At 33.5% G+C, this 15,551-nt stretch overlaps 1 protein-coding gene across 9 annotated transcripts in view; it reads left to right on the top strand.

The window, feature by feature from the left end:
• Nucleotides 1-15,551, top strand: part of CCDC18 (coiled-coil domain containing 18) — a 127,196-nt gene that overhangs the window by 28,486 nt on the left and 83,159 nt on the right. For all 9 annotated transcript variants that reach the window (XM_082476251.1, XM_082476254.1, XM_082476249.1 and 6 more), the window contains 4 exons: nucleotides 686-846; nucleotides 6,891-7,111; nucleotides 8,251-8,361; nucleotides 8,839-8,970. In XM_082476251.1, coding sequence (XP_082332377.1) covers nucleotides 686-846; nucleotides 6,891-7,111; nucleotides 8,251-8,361; nucleotides 8,839-8,970 — 625 coding nt within the window. The remainder of the gene's footprint in view (nucleotides 1-685; nucleotides 847-6,890; nucleotides 7,112-8,250; nucleotides 8,362-8,838; nucleotides 8,971-15,551) is intronic.

Below are 15,551 nucleotides of genomic sequence, written 5' to 3'. Positions count from 1 at the left end.
AAATCTGTTTCTTTAAATAAAAAATAAAACATTACAGGGTAGATAATGCCCTTTGATCCTTAACACTAGTCCCATTCTCCTCCTAAGTTATCTACCATCATGAGATGGGTATCTATCCTTCAATTCATTTGTGTTTGCTTATACTCACACATATAAATACACTGTTTTTATATGGTTTGTAATTTTGCCTTTTCACTCAGCATCATTTTTAAAATTCATCGATGTCGAGGTAGGTAGGTAGAATGGTTGATCAATGGATGGATTAGTGTGGTTAATTTAGTTTTAATAGCTGTGTAAGAGTCTCTCCTACAACTACATCACAATTTATCTGTTCCTTTATCGATAGTTGCCTTATTTCTAGTTTTCGTCTATTACAAATAGTGCTGCAAAGTACATACTTACACATGTTTCCTGTACAATATGCGAGAGTTTCTCTAGCAGATATTTCTAAAAATAAAATTACTGGGTCATAAGGTGTATACTATCAAGTTTCTAAAGTAACTGAACCAGTTTACAGTGTAATCAGTTGTATATAAGACTTTCTGTATCTTGGCCAATAGTTGACTAATATCAGAGTTTAAAATTTTTTTTAATTAAAATTATTTTAATTTGAAAGGGGAAAATGGTATGTGATATTTTTATAGAATCTTTCTAATAATTTTTGGTTTATTTTCTTTTGTGCCAGGATTAAGCTTGCAATGAAAGAGGCAGAAATTCAAAAGCTTCAGGCAAACCTGACTGCTAATCAATTATCTCACAATCTTATTGCTTCTAATGACAACCAAGAAAGTGGCAAATTAAATAGTTTAGAAACAGAACCTGTAAAACTAGGAGGTAATCAAGTAGGTAAGTATATTATATTCAATTCTTATTATAAATTGTAATCAGAGTTCTTTATGATAGTTTTTTAAAGAAACAGATTATCAACTGGTTACTGTTATCAGACATACTTGATAATCTGTTATTACTACTTATGTGTTGATAAGACGGTAAAAATTATTTCAAATCTCTTGAACTTTGCATCATTCTTTAAAAATATATTTTTGAAGTAAAATTTACTTACAATAAGATGCATCCATTTAAAATAAAATTCAATGCATTTTGTCAGATTTTTTTTTAAAATAAATTTATTTTATTTATTTATTTTTGGCTGCCTTGGGTCTTCGTTACTGCGCACGGGCTTTCTCTAGCTGCGGTGAGTGGGGACTACTCTTCGTTGTGGTGCATGGTCTTCTCATTGCGGTGGCTTATCTTGTTGCAGAGCATGGGCTCTAGGCTCACGGGCTTCAGTAGTTGTGGCATGCAGGCTCAGTAGTTGTGGCTCAGGGGCTCTAGAGTGCAGGCTCAGTAGTTGTGGCGCATGGGCTTAGTTGCTCCGCGGCATGTGGGATCTTTCCGGACCAGGGCTCGAACCCATGTCCCCTGCATTGACAGGCGGATTCTTAACCACTGCACCACCAGAGAAGTCCAGATGTTTAGTTTTTTCATATGGTTATACCCTTGTTACCATCACCACAATCAAGACATACAGTGGTCCCTGCCTATCCTCCCAGGATACATTCCAAGACCCCCGGTGGATGCCTGAAGCTGCAGATAGTATGAAACCCTATGTACTACTATGTTTTTTCCTATACGTACATGCCTGTGATGAAGTTTAATTTGTAACTTAGGCACAATAAGAGATTAACAACAACAATAATAAAATAGAACAATTATAACAGTATACTATAATAAAAGTTATGTGAATGTGGCCTCTCTCTCCCTCAAAATATCTTATTGTACAAATTTAATACCTTTTCCATCTTCACACATTGTGGCTATAACTTTTGCAGTTTGACGTGTGATAGCAAAACTAGCACAAATTTCTTTTTTCTTTACAATTTCATGGATTGAAGAGTCTTACTGTAGATCTTAGCATCCTCAGCATACAACTTTTTTTCTTATTAAGTCTAGTACTTTCACCTTTTCACTTAAAGGGAGCATGGTACAGCTTCTTTTATATTTGAATTGCTAGCATCACTACTCTTGCACTTTGGGACCATTATTAAGTAAAATAAGGATTACTTGAACACATGCACTGCGATACTGCAACAGTTGATTTGATAACCTAGTTGGCCACTAAGTGTCTAACGGGTTGGATACATGGACAAAGGGATTATTATTCATATCCTAGGCAGGACGGAGCTGGACGGCAAGGGACAGTGTGAGACTTCATCACACTACTGAGAATGGCACACAGTATATAACTTATGAATTGTTTATTTCTGGAATTTTCCATTTATTATTTTCGAGCCTCAGTTGACAGCAGGTAACTGAAATGTGTAATGAGTTGACTTACATATGTTATGATTTCCACAGTAAATTTGGTTAACGTCGTCATCTCATTTACATACCAAAAAAAAAGGAAAAAAGTTTTAAGATCTACTCTCTTAAATTTCAAATATACTATACAAGAGTGTAACTAATTATCATCATGTTGTACATTATGGATCCACTTTTACTTTTAATATACTTAGTTATTAGCCAATAATTAACATGAAGAAACCACCGTGTAGAAGAAAACTTGCCGTATTTGTAATAATAGCAAATCACTTGAATACCTTATATATGATTATCTAGGTTATTAGATAGTCTTTTTAAGACTCTTTAGGTTTTGTTTATTTGTTTGTTTGTTGCTTTTAAAAATTTGAATATTGCCCTTTCTTTCTTCCTTTCTTTTTCTTTCTTTCTTTATCATTAAAGTATAATTGACCTACAACACTGTTAGTTCCAGGTACACAACATAAAGATTCGACATTACAAAATCACCACAATAAGTCTAGTTACCATCTGCCACCATACAATGTTATTACAATATTATTGACTGTATTCCCCATACTGTACCTTTCATCCCCATGACTCATTTATTTTGTAACTGTAAGTTTGTGCCTCTTAATCTCTCTCACCTATTTTATTTATCTCCTCCTTCCCCTTCCCCAACTGCAACCACCAGTTTGTTCTCTGTATCTATGAGTCTGTTTCTGTTTTGTTATGTTTCTTCATTTGTTTTGTTTTTTTAGATTCCGTATATAAATGAAATCATACAGTATTTGTCTTTGTCTAGCTTATTTCACTTAGCATAATACCATCTAGATCAATCAGTGTTGTTGCAAATGGCAGGATTTTGTTCTATTTCATGGCTGACTAATATTCTATTGTATAAATACATTTTACATATACATCTTCTTTATCCATTTATCAATTGATGGGCACTTAGGTTGCTACCATATTTTGGCTATTGTAAATAATGCTGCAATGAACATGGGAGTGCAGATATCTTTTCTAAGTAGTATTTTGTTTTCTTCAGAAAAATACCCAGAAGTGGAATTGCTGGGTCATATGGTAGTTCTGTTTTTAATTTTTGAGAAACTCCCATACTGTTTTCCACAGTAGCTGTACCAGTTTACATTCCTGCTAGCAGGGCACCAGGGTTCCGTTTTCTCCACATTGTTGTCAACCCTTGTTATTTCTTGTCTTTTTGATAATAGCCTTTCTAACAGGTGTGAGGTGATATCTCATTGTGGTTTTGATTAGATTTCCATGATGATTAGTGTTGTTAAGCACCTTTGCATGTACCTTGTTGGCCATTGGTGTCTTCTCTGGAAACATGTCTATTCAGATCCTTTTCCCTTTTTTTTTTTGCTGTTGAGTTATATGAATTTTTAAATATATTTTGAATATTAACCTCTTATCAGATACATGATTTACAAATATTTTCTCCCATTCCATAGGTTGACTTTTCATTTTATTGATGGTTTCTTTTGCTGTACAGGAGATTTTTAGTTTGATATAGTCCCACACATTTGTTTTTGCTTTTGGTGTAAAATCCAAAAAAAAAAAATCTTTGCTAAGACTGATGTCTAATAGCTTACAGTCTGTTTTTTTTTTTTTTTCCCCTAGGAGTTTTATGGCTTTAGGTCTTATGTTCATGTCTTTAATCCATTTTAAGTTAATTTTTGTGTATGGTGTAAGGTAATGGTCCAGTTTCATTTTTTTGTATGTTGCTGTCCAGTTTTCCTGACATCATTTATTGAAGAGACTACCGTTTCCCCATGGAATATTCTTCACTCCTTTGTTGTAAATTAATTGACCATATATACATATATTTATTTATGGTCTTTCTATTTTGTTCCATTGATCTATGTGTCTGTTTTTATGCCAGTACCATACTTTTTTTGATTACTATAACTTTGTAATATAGTTTGAAACCAGGCAGTGTAATGCCTCCAGTTTTGTTCTTCTTTCTCTTTTGTGGTTCCATATAAATATTTAGGATTGTTTGTTAATTTCTGTGAAAAATGCCGTTGGAATTTTGATAGGGGTTGAATTGAATCAGTAGGTCACTTTGGGTAGTATGGACAGTTTTACAATGTTAATTCTTCTAATCCATGAGGATGAAATGTCTTTCCATTTATTTGTGTCTTCAGTTTCTTTCATCAATGTCTTGTAGTTTTCAGTGTACAGATCTTTTACCTACTTGGTTATATTTATTCCTAAGTATTTTATTCTTTTTGACTCAATTGTAAATGGGGTTGTTCTCTAAATTTCTCTGTTTTTTTAAATTTGTTAATTGTTTATTTATCAAGAAAAACTATTCCTTAGCCCAGATATTCATAGTTCATAGTTTCATAGTTCAGGAACACAGGTAAGTGACAAACTTCTGTGGAACTCAACCCAAAGAAATTCTTTATATCCCATAATCACTTTGTACTCTGAAAGATACCAACCTTCCTCATCTCTTTGAAATGTTTTATGGAATCATAATTTCTGTAGAAATCTGCATGCCTTCTTTCTTGGTTCAGCCACAGCAAACTTACAGAAAGTTGCAACTCCTAGGGAGACAATGAGAGCTCCAACAATATGAAATCACAGGCGCTTGTCCAGAAGGCCACACATCTGAGGTTTTGTCAAAGAACTGGAAGGCAGGGTAGTTTTTCTTGATAGCTCAACAACGACGTCCTTCCAGACTGATGGAGTAAATTTCTTTCTGATAGTTTATAGTTTACTCAGAATTAAGATTTTTTCCACTTGAAGTGAAATGTAGAAACTTTACAAGATTATAGGTCTCTTTACCATCCGTATTTTATATTGTAATTGTCCAATGTATTACACCAGCATACATTGAAAACCTCACTAGACAATGCTATTTTTTTCTTTGAACTGTCATAATCTGATAGTTAATCACTGCAGCTTTTTGTTGATTAGTGTTAGCCTGGTAAAACTTTTTCCATCCTTTTAAACCTGTATCTTTATATATAAGTGAGTTTCTAATAGAAAGCATATAATTGGTTCTTGCTTTAATAACCAGTCATTTTTACTCTTTTATTGGAATGTTTAGGTTACTTACATTTAATGTAATTATCGATCTTTTGGGGTTTAAATCTACCATCTTGGTATTTGTTTGCTTTCTATTCTATTGGCCTTTGTTCATCTTTCTTGCCTTCTTTTGAATGAATTATAGTATTCCATTTTTTTAATGTCCTCGATTGAGTAATTAATTATACCTCTTTTTTTTTTTAGTGGTTGCCCTAGTGGTTAACATATGCATCTTTAACTTATCATGCTGTATCTTCAAGGACAATGGGCTGCCAGTAGCAGAAATGACAGCAGAGAAAATTAGATATCTAAGTAATTAGAGGGAATACAGAAGAGAATGATGGGATCAGCAGAGGGAATTCTAGTTATTAGACGTGGTGATAGCATATATCATATATTCTCTAACATCACAGAAGAACAGAGACAATGATAGATTACTTAGAAATTGAATTATTAGGGATATGGAGAGTTGATGGGAAATGGCTACTTATGCAGTCCTTGAAGGCATAGTACATCTGTACTTGTTTCCACATCTGTGTATTCTCAGTCAGTCATCTACATTATGCATCTACTTTATTTATTTTTTAAAATTAATTTATTTATGGCTGCATTGGATCTTCGTTGCTGTGCGTGAGCTTTCTCTAGTTGTGTTGAGCGGGGTCTACTCTTCGTTGCGGTGCGCGGGCTTCTCATTGCAGTGGCTCCTCTTGTTGCAGAGCACGGGCTCTAGGCGCGTGGGCTTCAGTAGTTGCAGCATGTGGGCTCAGTAGTTGTGGCTCGTGGGCTCTAGAGCACAGGCTCAGTAGTTGTGGCGCATGGGCTTAGTTGCTCCACGGCATGTGGGATCTTCCCGGACCAGGGATCGAACCTCTGTTCCCTGCATTAGCAGTTGGATTCTTATCCACTGCGCCACCAGGGAAGCCCCTATGCATCTACTTTAAAACACTCCTGAAAGCTTGTTTACCTTTGAGTGGGCATAGGTGTGTACATTTATAATGGAGAAAAGGTGTATTCAAACAACTACCTCTGATAACCTTCAGTGTTTTTAAAAAGCATTACTGAGTTCTCATCAGCTCGTTTGGAATAAGAAGGATTCTCTGTTTTTGGCTTTTGAACCTACATCTATGTACAATAGCAAATATTGTTAACGATCGCAAGTTATCCAAATATATTTATGATAAACTTTGGTTTAAGGAGACAGGACAATGTTTGTGTGTTTTGGGGCTTTTTTTTCAAACAATGATTTATATCCAAACAATGGAATTTTTAAAGATGGAGACGGGCTGTTTGTGGAAAAAAGAAAAGTGAGTGAGTCAGAAGACCTTACTCCTACTTTGTTATGTATTTAATAACAGGAAGTACCTTGCTTACCATGTTCCTTCATTATATTTTCCTTAATGTATGTTTTATTCTCCATCCACTTTAGTATTCTTTAGATCAGAAACTAAACTTATGATTAAATCTTTCAACATTGAAATAGGTTTTTATTCTTTAAGTTTTATACAGAACAATTTTCCTTTTATGTTTATTAACAGAAAGTATAAAAGTTCAAAATCAACATACTGTGAACAAGCAATATGAAAGAGAAAGGCAAAGACTTGCTTCTGGAATAGAAGAATTACGTGATAAGTTGATGCAGATAGAAGCTGAGAATTCTGATTTGAAGGTTAACATGGCCCACAGAACTAGTCAGTTTCAGCTGATTCAAGAGGAGCTGCTAGAGAAAGCTTCAAACTCTAGCAAACTTGAAAGTGAAGTAAGCTTGAATTAGCTATTTATATGTACTGGATTTTGAGAGAAGAAAAAAGTGTTGTAGGGTTTTTGTAAAACTTGTATGTTAAAGTCCAGATTTATACACTAAAAAAAAATTAATGGTACCACATGAGTTATAACTTCTTTTAAAATTATATTTGGAAACTTCTGGGTTTTAACATATGTTAAAAGTAGGAAAATACTGTAGTGGCTAAATTTGGTGAAACAAATTGTACTGCATTCTATTATTTCTTCCAAGTATAAGTTAATATGGCTAATACATATTTACAGGTAAAAAATTTGGATTATGTAATTGGAAGAAAAAAGGGGTAGTAATAGAGGATTTCAAATTTTAGCAAACAGTAGAACCACCTGGAAAGCCTGTTAAACATGCACGTTTTGGGTCCTATTCCAGTGATTCTGATTTAGTACGTATGGAGTAATGCAAAGGAATCTGCATTTTTAAACAATTACATGTGAATCTGATGCAGATATCTTATGGATTACATTCTGAAAAGGGGATGAAATATGTTTTATGAATATCTGATCTTCATTTCCACTGAGGACAGAACAGGATGCCTTATTAGGTAATTGCGGACCAGGTCCACGTGTGTATATGCTATACTCACCCTTCAAACCAGAGGCTGCAGCTCTCTGAGGGTACTTTTTAAATGTCTGATTTTTCATCTTAAAGTCTGTAGCCAAGACTAGGGAAAAGACCTGTGGTATAGGAACTTAAATAAGTAATGGAAAGGAGATTTAGTCAGTCTATAACTATAGCCATCAGCTTACTTAGAAAATTTCCAAGTACTGAGATGAATAACTTTTTAAAAATTAAAATATTAGCACAGTCTTGTTGAAAATACAAAAAGGGACAAAGAAGAAAATAAAACATTGATAGTTCTACCACAAGAAATTACTACTGTTAACATTTTATTGTACTAATTTCGGTCTTTAATAGCTACTTTTACGAAATGGGTTCGGGGCAATCCTATTTGAACATAGGGGTCTGAAATAAATACTTATGTATTACACAGATGGAATAAGCTATGTCATATTTCTAGTCTTCCTTTCACTGTTTTTCTTCTGAATTGTCACTTATTTTTTAAAAATAATTTTTTATTTATTTCAATGTGTTTTCAGATGACAAAGAAATGTTCTCAACTTTTAACTCTAGAGAAACAGCTAGAAGAAAAAATAGTTGCTTATTCCTCTATTGCTGCAAAAAATGCGGAACTAGAACAGGAACTTATGGTAAAAATTACCTTTTTTTTGCTACAGATTTACTGTGGCTTTAAGGAACTTAATTTGTAACAGCATGTTTGTTTTAGTATCATTATTCTAAAATGTACCATATAGGAAAATATAAATTCTACCAAACTCTTCAGATTATTCAATTTTTATTTGTATATTTTAAAGTTATATATTTTTAAGTTAATATGGCAAGTTGTTATCTAAAGTTCCTCATTTTTATTTTAGTAGAATTGAAGGAAATGGTAGTAGTTCTTTGATATGCTTTGCAACATTTTTAAACAATCTTATCATTTTGATACAATTTAAAAAATAACCACTTTCTCTTTTTTATAAATATTTAAATATTTTTGAAGTTGACATATTAACTACTATGATTCTTTGAAGACTAGAGTATGATAAATTTTATGCTTTACTAATGTACTTTTATGTAAAACTCGTTCTTAATTATGTTCTTTTAAAGTGTTTTTATATTTCTAGGAAAAGAATGAAAAGATTAGAAGTCTAGAAACTAATATCAATACAGAGCATGAGAAAATTTGTTTAGCTTTTGAAAAGGCAAAGAAAACTCATCTTGACCAGCATAAAGAAATGGAAAAGCAGATTGAAAGAGTAAGATATTAATTATGTTTTTATAAGTAAATGTAATATATATTTAGAATATGAATGCTGAAAAGAACCTTAAACATTACTAGCCCAGCTTTCTTTATTTTAATAGATGAGGAAACAAAGACATAAAAAAGTTAGTGGCAAATACTATAATTAGAATCCCATTACTTCTGGATCATTTTACAATGCTCTCTCCTTTAGTACTCTTGCCATTTCAGTTTTGATCATTATTTTTTGACATTATCAAACTAAGAGTGATTCTGTAGACTCTTTTCCACTAGAGATATCATTTGCTTGAAGATTGGTTAAGAGGAGACGCTCTCTTGATCTTGGGTTAAAAGTGAAGAGTAAAAAAAAAAAAAAAAAAGTGAAGGAGAAACTGTGAGACCAGAAGCACAAGACCAAATAAAAAACAGATAGTTTGGATGGGTTTAATAGCAGAATGTAGCTAACACACAAATATAAGCTTCAAATGTAGAGCAATAGAAATTATTCAGTCTGAGTAATAGAGAGAAAAAAAGATTTGGAAAAAAAGTGAACAGAGCCTCAGAGACCTGTTGAACAATATCGGAAGGTCCAGCATTTATGTCATCAGAGTACCAGAGAAGAGGAGAATGAGACTGGTACAAAAAATATTTGAAGGAATAATGACTGAAAACTTTGCAAATTTGTGAAGGAAATAAATTTACAAATTCAACAAGCTTAAAGAGGATAAAATCTTGAAAGCAGCCAGAGATAAATAACACATTGTATATAGAGGAACAAAGATTAAAATTCACTGCAGATTTCTCATCAGAAAATCAAAAACTGTGAAGGTTAGAAGACCGAAGAACTGTTTTTTTTTTAAGTGCTGAAAGAGAAAAATTGTCAACCTAGAATTTTATGTCCAGCAATAATATTCTTTAGGATATATAAAGACATTCTTAGATTAAGGGCAATTTAGAGAACTTGTCATGAGCAGACTTGTTCTAAAATAAATGATAAAGAAAGTTCTTCAGGCAAAAGAGAAATAAGAGGGAAAATTTAAGCCTCAGGGATGAAGAGCAACAAAAACAGTAAATATTTGGTTACATACCATGGACTATATTTATTCTTTTAAGATCTTTGTAATATCTATGACTGTTGAAAGAAAGAATAGCATTGTCTAGTGAGGTTTTCATTGTATGTTCATGTAATACCTTGGATGATTACAGTATAAAATAAGAATGGTATAATCTTGTAAAGTTTGTACATTTCACTTCAGGTGAAAAAATCTAATTCTGAGTAAACTATGAAAATTTAAAAACAGTTGGTCCCCTTTATCCACAGATTATATGTTCCAAGATCCCAACTGGATTCCTGAAACTGTGGATAGTACCAAACCCAATAAATACTGTTTTTTTCTATACATACATACATACCTATGATGAAGTTTAATTTATAAATTAGGCACAGTAAGAGAATATCCAAATGGCCAGCATCACTGCTCTTGTACTCTGGGGCCATTGTTTAGTAAATTAAGGGTTACTTGTACACAAGCACTGCTGTACCATGACAGTCAATCTGATAACTGAGATGGCTGCTAAGTGACTAATGGCAGGTAGCGTATACAGTGTGGATATGCTGGGCAAAGGGATGATTCACATCCTGGGCAGGAAAGAGTTTTCCTCAAGGTTTAATCATGCTACTCAGAATGGCATGATATTTAAAACTTATGAATTGTTCATCTGTGGAATTTAATATTTTCATATTACCGTTGAGTGTGGGTAACTGAAACTGTGGAAAGAGAAACTATGGATAAGGGGGGACTACTGTATGTATATTATAATCCCTAGAACAACCACTAAAAAAACTATACAGATACAATAAAATGCTAACAAATAAAATATTATAGAATTCTGAAAATATTCATATATTTAAAAGAAGGCTGGAAAGGGGAAACAGAAATGAAAAATAGAGGAGACAAAGAGAAAACTAATAATAAAGGGGTATGTGCTTAAATTCAGGCATCTCAGATATTAATTTAGATGTAACTGTTGTAAACACACCAAATAAAAATTGAAATTGTGAGACTGAATTTAAAAAAACAAGACACAGATATACTCTCTTTAAGAAGTCCATGTTAAATATAAAGATGTAGATAGGTTAAGTATAAAAGCATGGAAAAAGATGTACCAGGCAAACAATAATCAAAAGAAAGCTGGAGTGGCAATATAAATATCAAACAAAGTAGACTTTAGAACAAAGAAAATTACCGGGGATAAAATAGAAAATTATGTAGTGATAAAAGGCTCAATTCACCAAGAAGACATAACAGTCCTAAATGTGATATGTACCTAGCAAAGTAATTTCAAAATACGTGAAGCAAAAGTGAAGAGGTCTGATAGGAGAAAGAAATTAATACAAAATTATAGTTAGAGATGTCAACACTACTCTTTTCTGTAATCGATAGAATAAGTAGATTAAAAAATCAGCAAGGATATAGAAGTCACCTGAACAACACTGTCAACGAGCTTTTTTTTTTTTTTCTCGTTTTAAAAAATTTTTGGCCGTGCTACGCGGCATGTGGGCTCTTAGTTCCCCAACCAGGGATGGAACCCATGCCCCCTGAAGTGGAAGTGCAGAGTCTTAACCACTGGACCAACAACAGAATATATATTTTTCTTCAGTACACCTGAAATATTCACCAAGATATACCATACCCTAGGTCATAAAATCAGCCTTATCAAATTTCAAGGAATTAAAACCGTGTATACAGTTGTTCCTTGGTATCCATGGATGATTGGTTCCAGGACCCACTGTAGAAGATCTGCAGATGCTCAAGTCCGATAGTGGGGCCTCCATATCTGCAGTTCCACATCAGTAGATTTAACCAACCACGTATCGTTTAGTACTGTATGTATTTATTGAAAAAAATCTGCATATAAATGCACCTGCACTGTTCAAACCCATGTTGTTCAAGGGTCAACTGTAGTATGTTTTCTGACCATAATGGAATTAAACTAGAAACCATTAATGGAAAGATATCTGGAAATTCCCCAAATATTTGGAAGCTAAACAACACACTTTTTTTTTTAATATCTTTATTGGAGTATAATTGCTTTACAATGTTGTGTAAACAACACACTTTTAAATAATCCATGGATCAATGAATAAGTCTCAAGGGAAATTTAAAATATTTTAAACAATGAAAATGAAAACACAATATATCTGAATTTGTGGAATGCAGCTAGAGCAGTTCATAGAGCTTTATAGCATTAAATGCATACATTAGAAGAAAATAAAGAAAAATCAGTAATCTAAACTTCCACATTAAGAAACTAGGAAAAGAAGAGCAAAATTAACCCATAAGAAACAGAAAGATGGAGATAATAAAAAGCGTAATTGAAAGAAATTGGAATTTGAAAAGAGAATATTAGTAGAGAAAATCAGTCAAATCTAAAGCTGGTTCTTTGAAAAGATCAGTAAAATTTATAAACCTCTAGCCAGTCTGATGAAGTAAAAAAAAAGAGAGAGAGAAAACACAAATAACCTGTATCAAGAGTGAGTAAGGGTGTATCATTAGAGACCTCACAGATATTAAAGTTTAATAAAGGAAAGGAGAGGTTTATCCTGAGAATGGAAGGCTGGTTCAACATTCAGAAAAAAAAAAAAATCATTGTAATCTACCATATTAGCATACCAAAAACCAGAAAAACCTACATGATCATATCAATAGATGCAGAAAAAGCTTTTGGTAAAATTCAACATTCTCTCATGATAAAAACTCTTAGCCAACTAGAAATAGAAGGGAACTTCATGAACCTTATGAAGGGCATCTTTCAAAAAAATCCTATGGATAATATATCTTAATGGTGAAACACTTAATTCTTTCCTGTAAGATTGGGAGCAGAGCAAGAATATTTGCTGTCATCACTCCTATTTAACATCATACTAAAAAGCCCATTTCAATCGGGAGGAAACAAATAAAGCTATCCCTGTTTTCAGACATGATTGTCTATGTAGGAAATCCCCAAATCTACAAAAATACCTTAAAACTAATGAGGGAGCAAGGTCACAGGATGCAAGGTTAACATCCAGATCAGTTGTATTTCTATATATAGTTGACTCTTGAACAACACTGGTTTGAACTGTGTGGGTCCACTTATCCTCGCATTTTTTTCAGTTTGTGTAATACTACACAGTCTGCAGTTGGTTGAATTGGTGGATACAGAACTGCAGATATGGAGGGCAGACTGCAAAGTTATTCACAGATTTTTGACTTCAAGGAGGGGTTGGTGCCACTAACCCTCACGTTGTTCAAGGGTCAACTGTAGTAGCAATGAACAATTAGAAGCTAAAATTTTAAAAATACTGCTATTTACAAAGCTCCAAAGAGATAAGGCATAGATGTAAATGAAACAAAATATGTAGAATATCTGTATGCCGAAAACTACAAAATGTTAAAGAAAGACCTAAATAAAGGGAAAGAAATACCATTTCTGTGGATTGGAAGTCTCAATATATTTAGGATGTCAGTTCACCTTAAACAGATCTCTCGATTTAATGCATTTCCAATCAAAATCCCAGTAAAAATTTTTTTGTATACATAGATAGCTGATTTTGAATGTTGTAATGGAAAGGCAAAGAAACTAGAATAGCCAAAACAAGTTTGAAAAAGAACAAAGTTAATGGATTTATGCTACCATATCTTAAGACTTAACTGTAAACCTATAGTAATCAAGACAGTGAGGTATTAACAAAATAATAGACACATAGATGAAAGGAACAAAATATAGGGTCTAGAAATAGACCTGGCAAATATGGTCAAATGATTTTTAGCAAAGGTACAAAACCAATTCAGAATGGAGAAAGAATAGTTTTTTTTTTTTTTAATTATTAGCACCTTTAATTATTTATTTATTTATTTATTTATTTATTTATTTATTTATTTATTGGCTGTGTTGGGTCTTTGTTTCTGTGCGAGGGCTTCCTCTAGTTACGGCAAGCGGGGGCCACTCTTCATTGCGGTGCGCGGGCCTCTCACTATTGCGGCCTCTCCTGTTGCGGAGCACAGGCTCCAGACGCGCAGGCTCAGTATTTGTGGCTCACGGGCCTAATTGCTCCACGGCATGTGGGATCCTCCCAGACCAGGGCTCGAACCCGCGTCCCCTGCATTAGCAGGCAGATTCTCAACCACTGCGCCACCAGGGAAGCCCAAGAATAGTTTTTGAATGAGTAGTGTTGGAACAATTGGACATCCATATGCAAAAAGATGGAGCTGCAATATATACCTATATAAAAATTAATTCAAAGTGAATCATATATTTAAATATAAAATAAAAAGATATTAAAACTCAGAAGAAAACATAGGAGAAAATCTTCATGACCTTAGGTTAGGCAAGAGTTCTTAAATATAAAACCAAAACAATAAAAGGGAAAAATTGATAAATTGGAATTCATCAAAATTAAAAATGTATGCTCTGTGAAAGACATTATTAAGAGAATGAAAAGACAAGCTATAAACTGGGAGAAAATATTTCTAAATCACATATCCAGCAAAGAACTTTTACCCAGCATATATAAAGAATTCTCAAAATTCATCAATAAGAAAGTAACCCAATTTTTTTAATGGACAAAGACTTGAATAGATACTTCATCAGAAAAGATATACAGATGGCAAATAAGCATATGAAAATATGGTGAACTTGATTCATCATTAGGGAAATGCAAATTAAATGCACAGTGAAATACTTCTGCATTCTTGTTAGAATACTGAGAGAGAGAGGTAGAAAGGAAGGGAGGAAGGAAGATCTGACAATAGCAAATGCTACCCAGGTTGTGAAACAACTGGTTTTCTCATATATTGCTGGGGATAATGCAAAGTAGTAAAACTACTAAAACAACATAACATCTTCTTATACACTTAACATATGACCCAGCAGTCTTAGATATTTATTCTAGACAAATGAAAACTTATCTTTACACTAAAACCTACTACAAATGTTTATAGTAGGTTTATTCATAATTGCCAAAAACTGGAAACTACCCAGTGTCTTTCAATGAGTAAATGGGTAAACTATGGTACCTCAATACAATGGAATACTACTCAGTAATAACAAGGAATAATCTGTTGATTCAGGCGAAAACATGGGTAAATCTACAAGGCTTTATGCTAATAGAAAGAAGCCAATTGCAAAATGTTGTATACAATTCTATTTCTTTGACATTCTCAATAAAGTCAAAAGCTATAGGATGAAGATTATTTTATTGGTTGCCAGGTGTTGGGGAGGGTGGAGAGCTGATTATAAAGCAAGTGTCCCCAACCCCCGGGCCACAGAATGGTACCTGTTAGGAACCGGGCCTCACAGCAGGAGGTGAGCGGCGGGTGAGCGAGCAATGCTTCATCTGTATTTACAGCCACTCCCCATTGCTTGCATTACCACCTGAGCTCCACCTCCTGTCAGCATTATGGTGAATTGTATAATTATTGCATTATATATTACAATGTAATAGTAATAGAAATAAAGTGCACAATAAATTTAATGCACTTGAATCATCCCGAAACCATCCCCCCCACCCCCATCCGTGGAAAAAGTGTCTTCCACGAAACCGGCCTCTGGTGC

This window comes from Balaenoptera physalus, assembly GCF_965194825.1.
Source record: "Balaenoptera physalus genome assembly, chromosome: 1".
NCBI lineage: Eukaryota > Metazoa > Chordata > Mammalia > Artiodactyla > Balaenopteridae > Balaenoptera > Balaenoptera physalus.
This window is presented reverse-complemented; position numbering and strand designations above follow the sequence as displayed.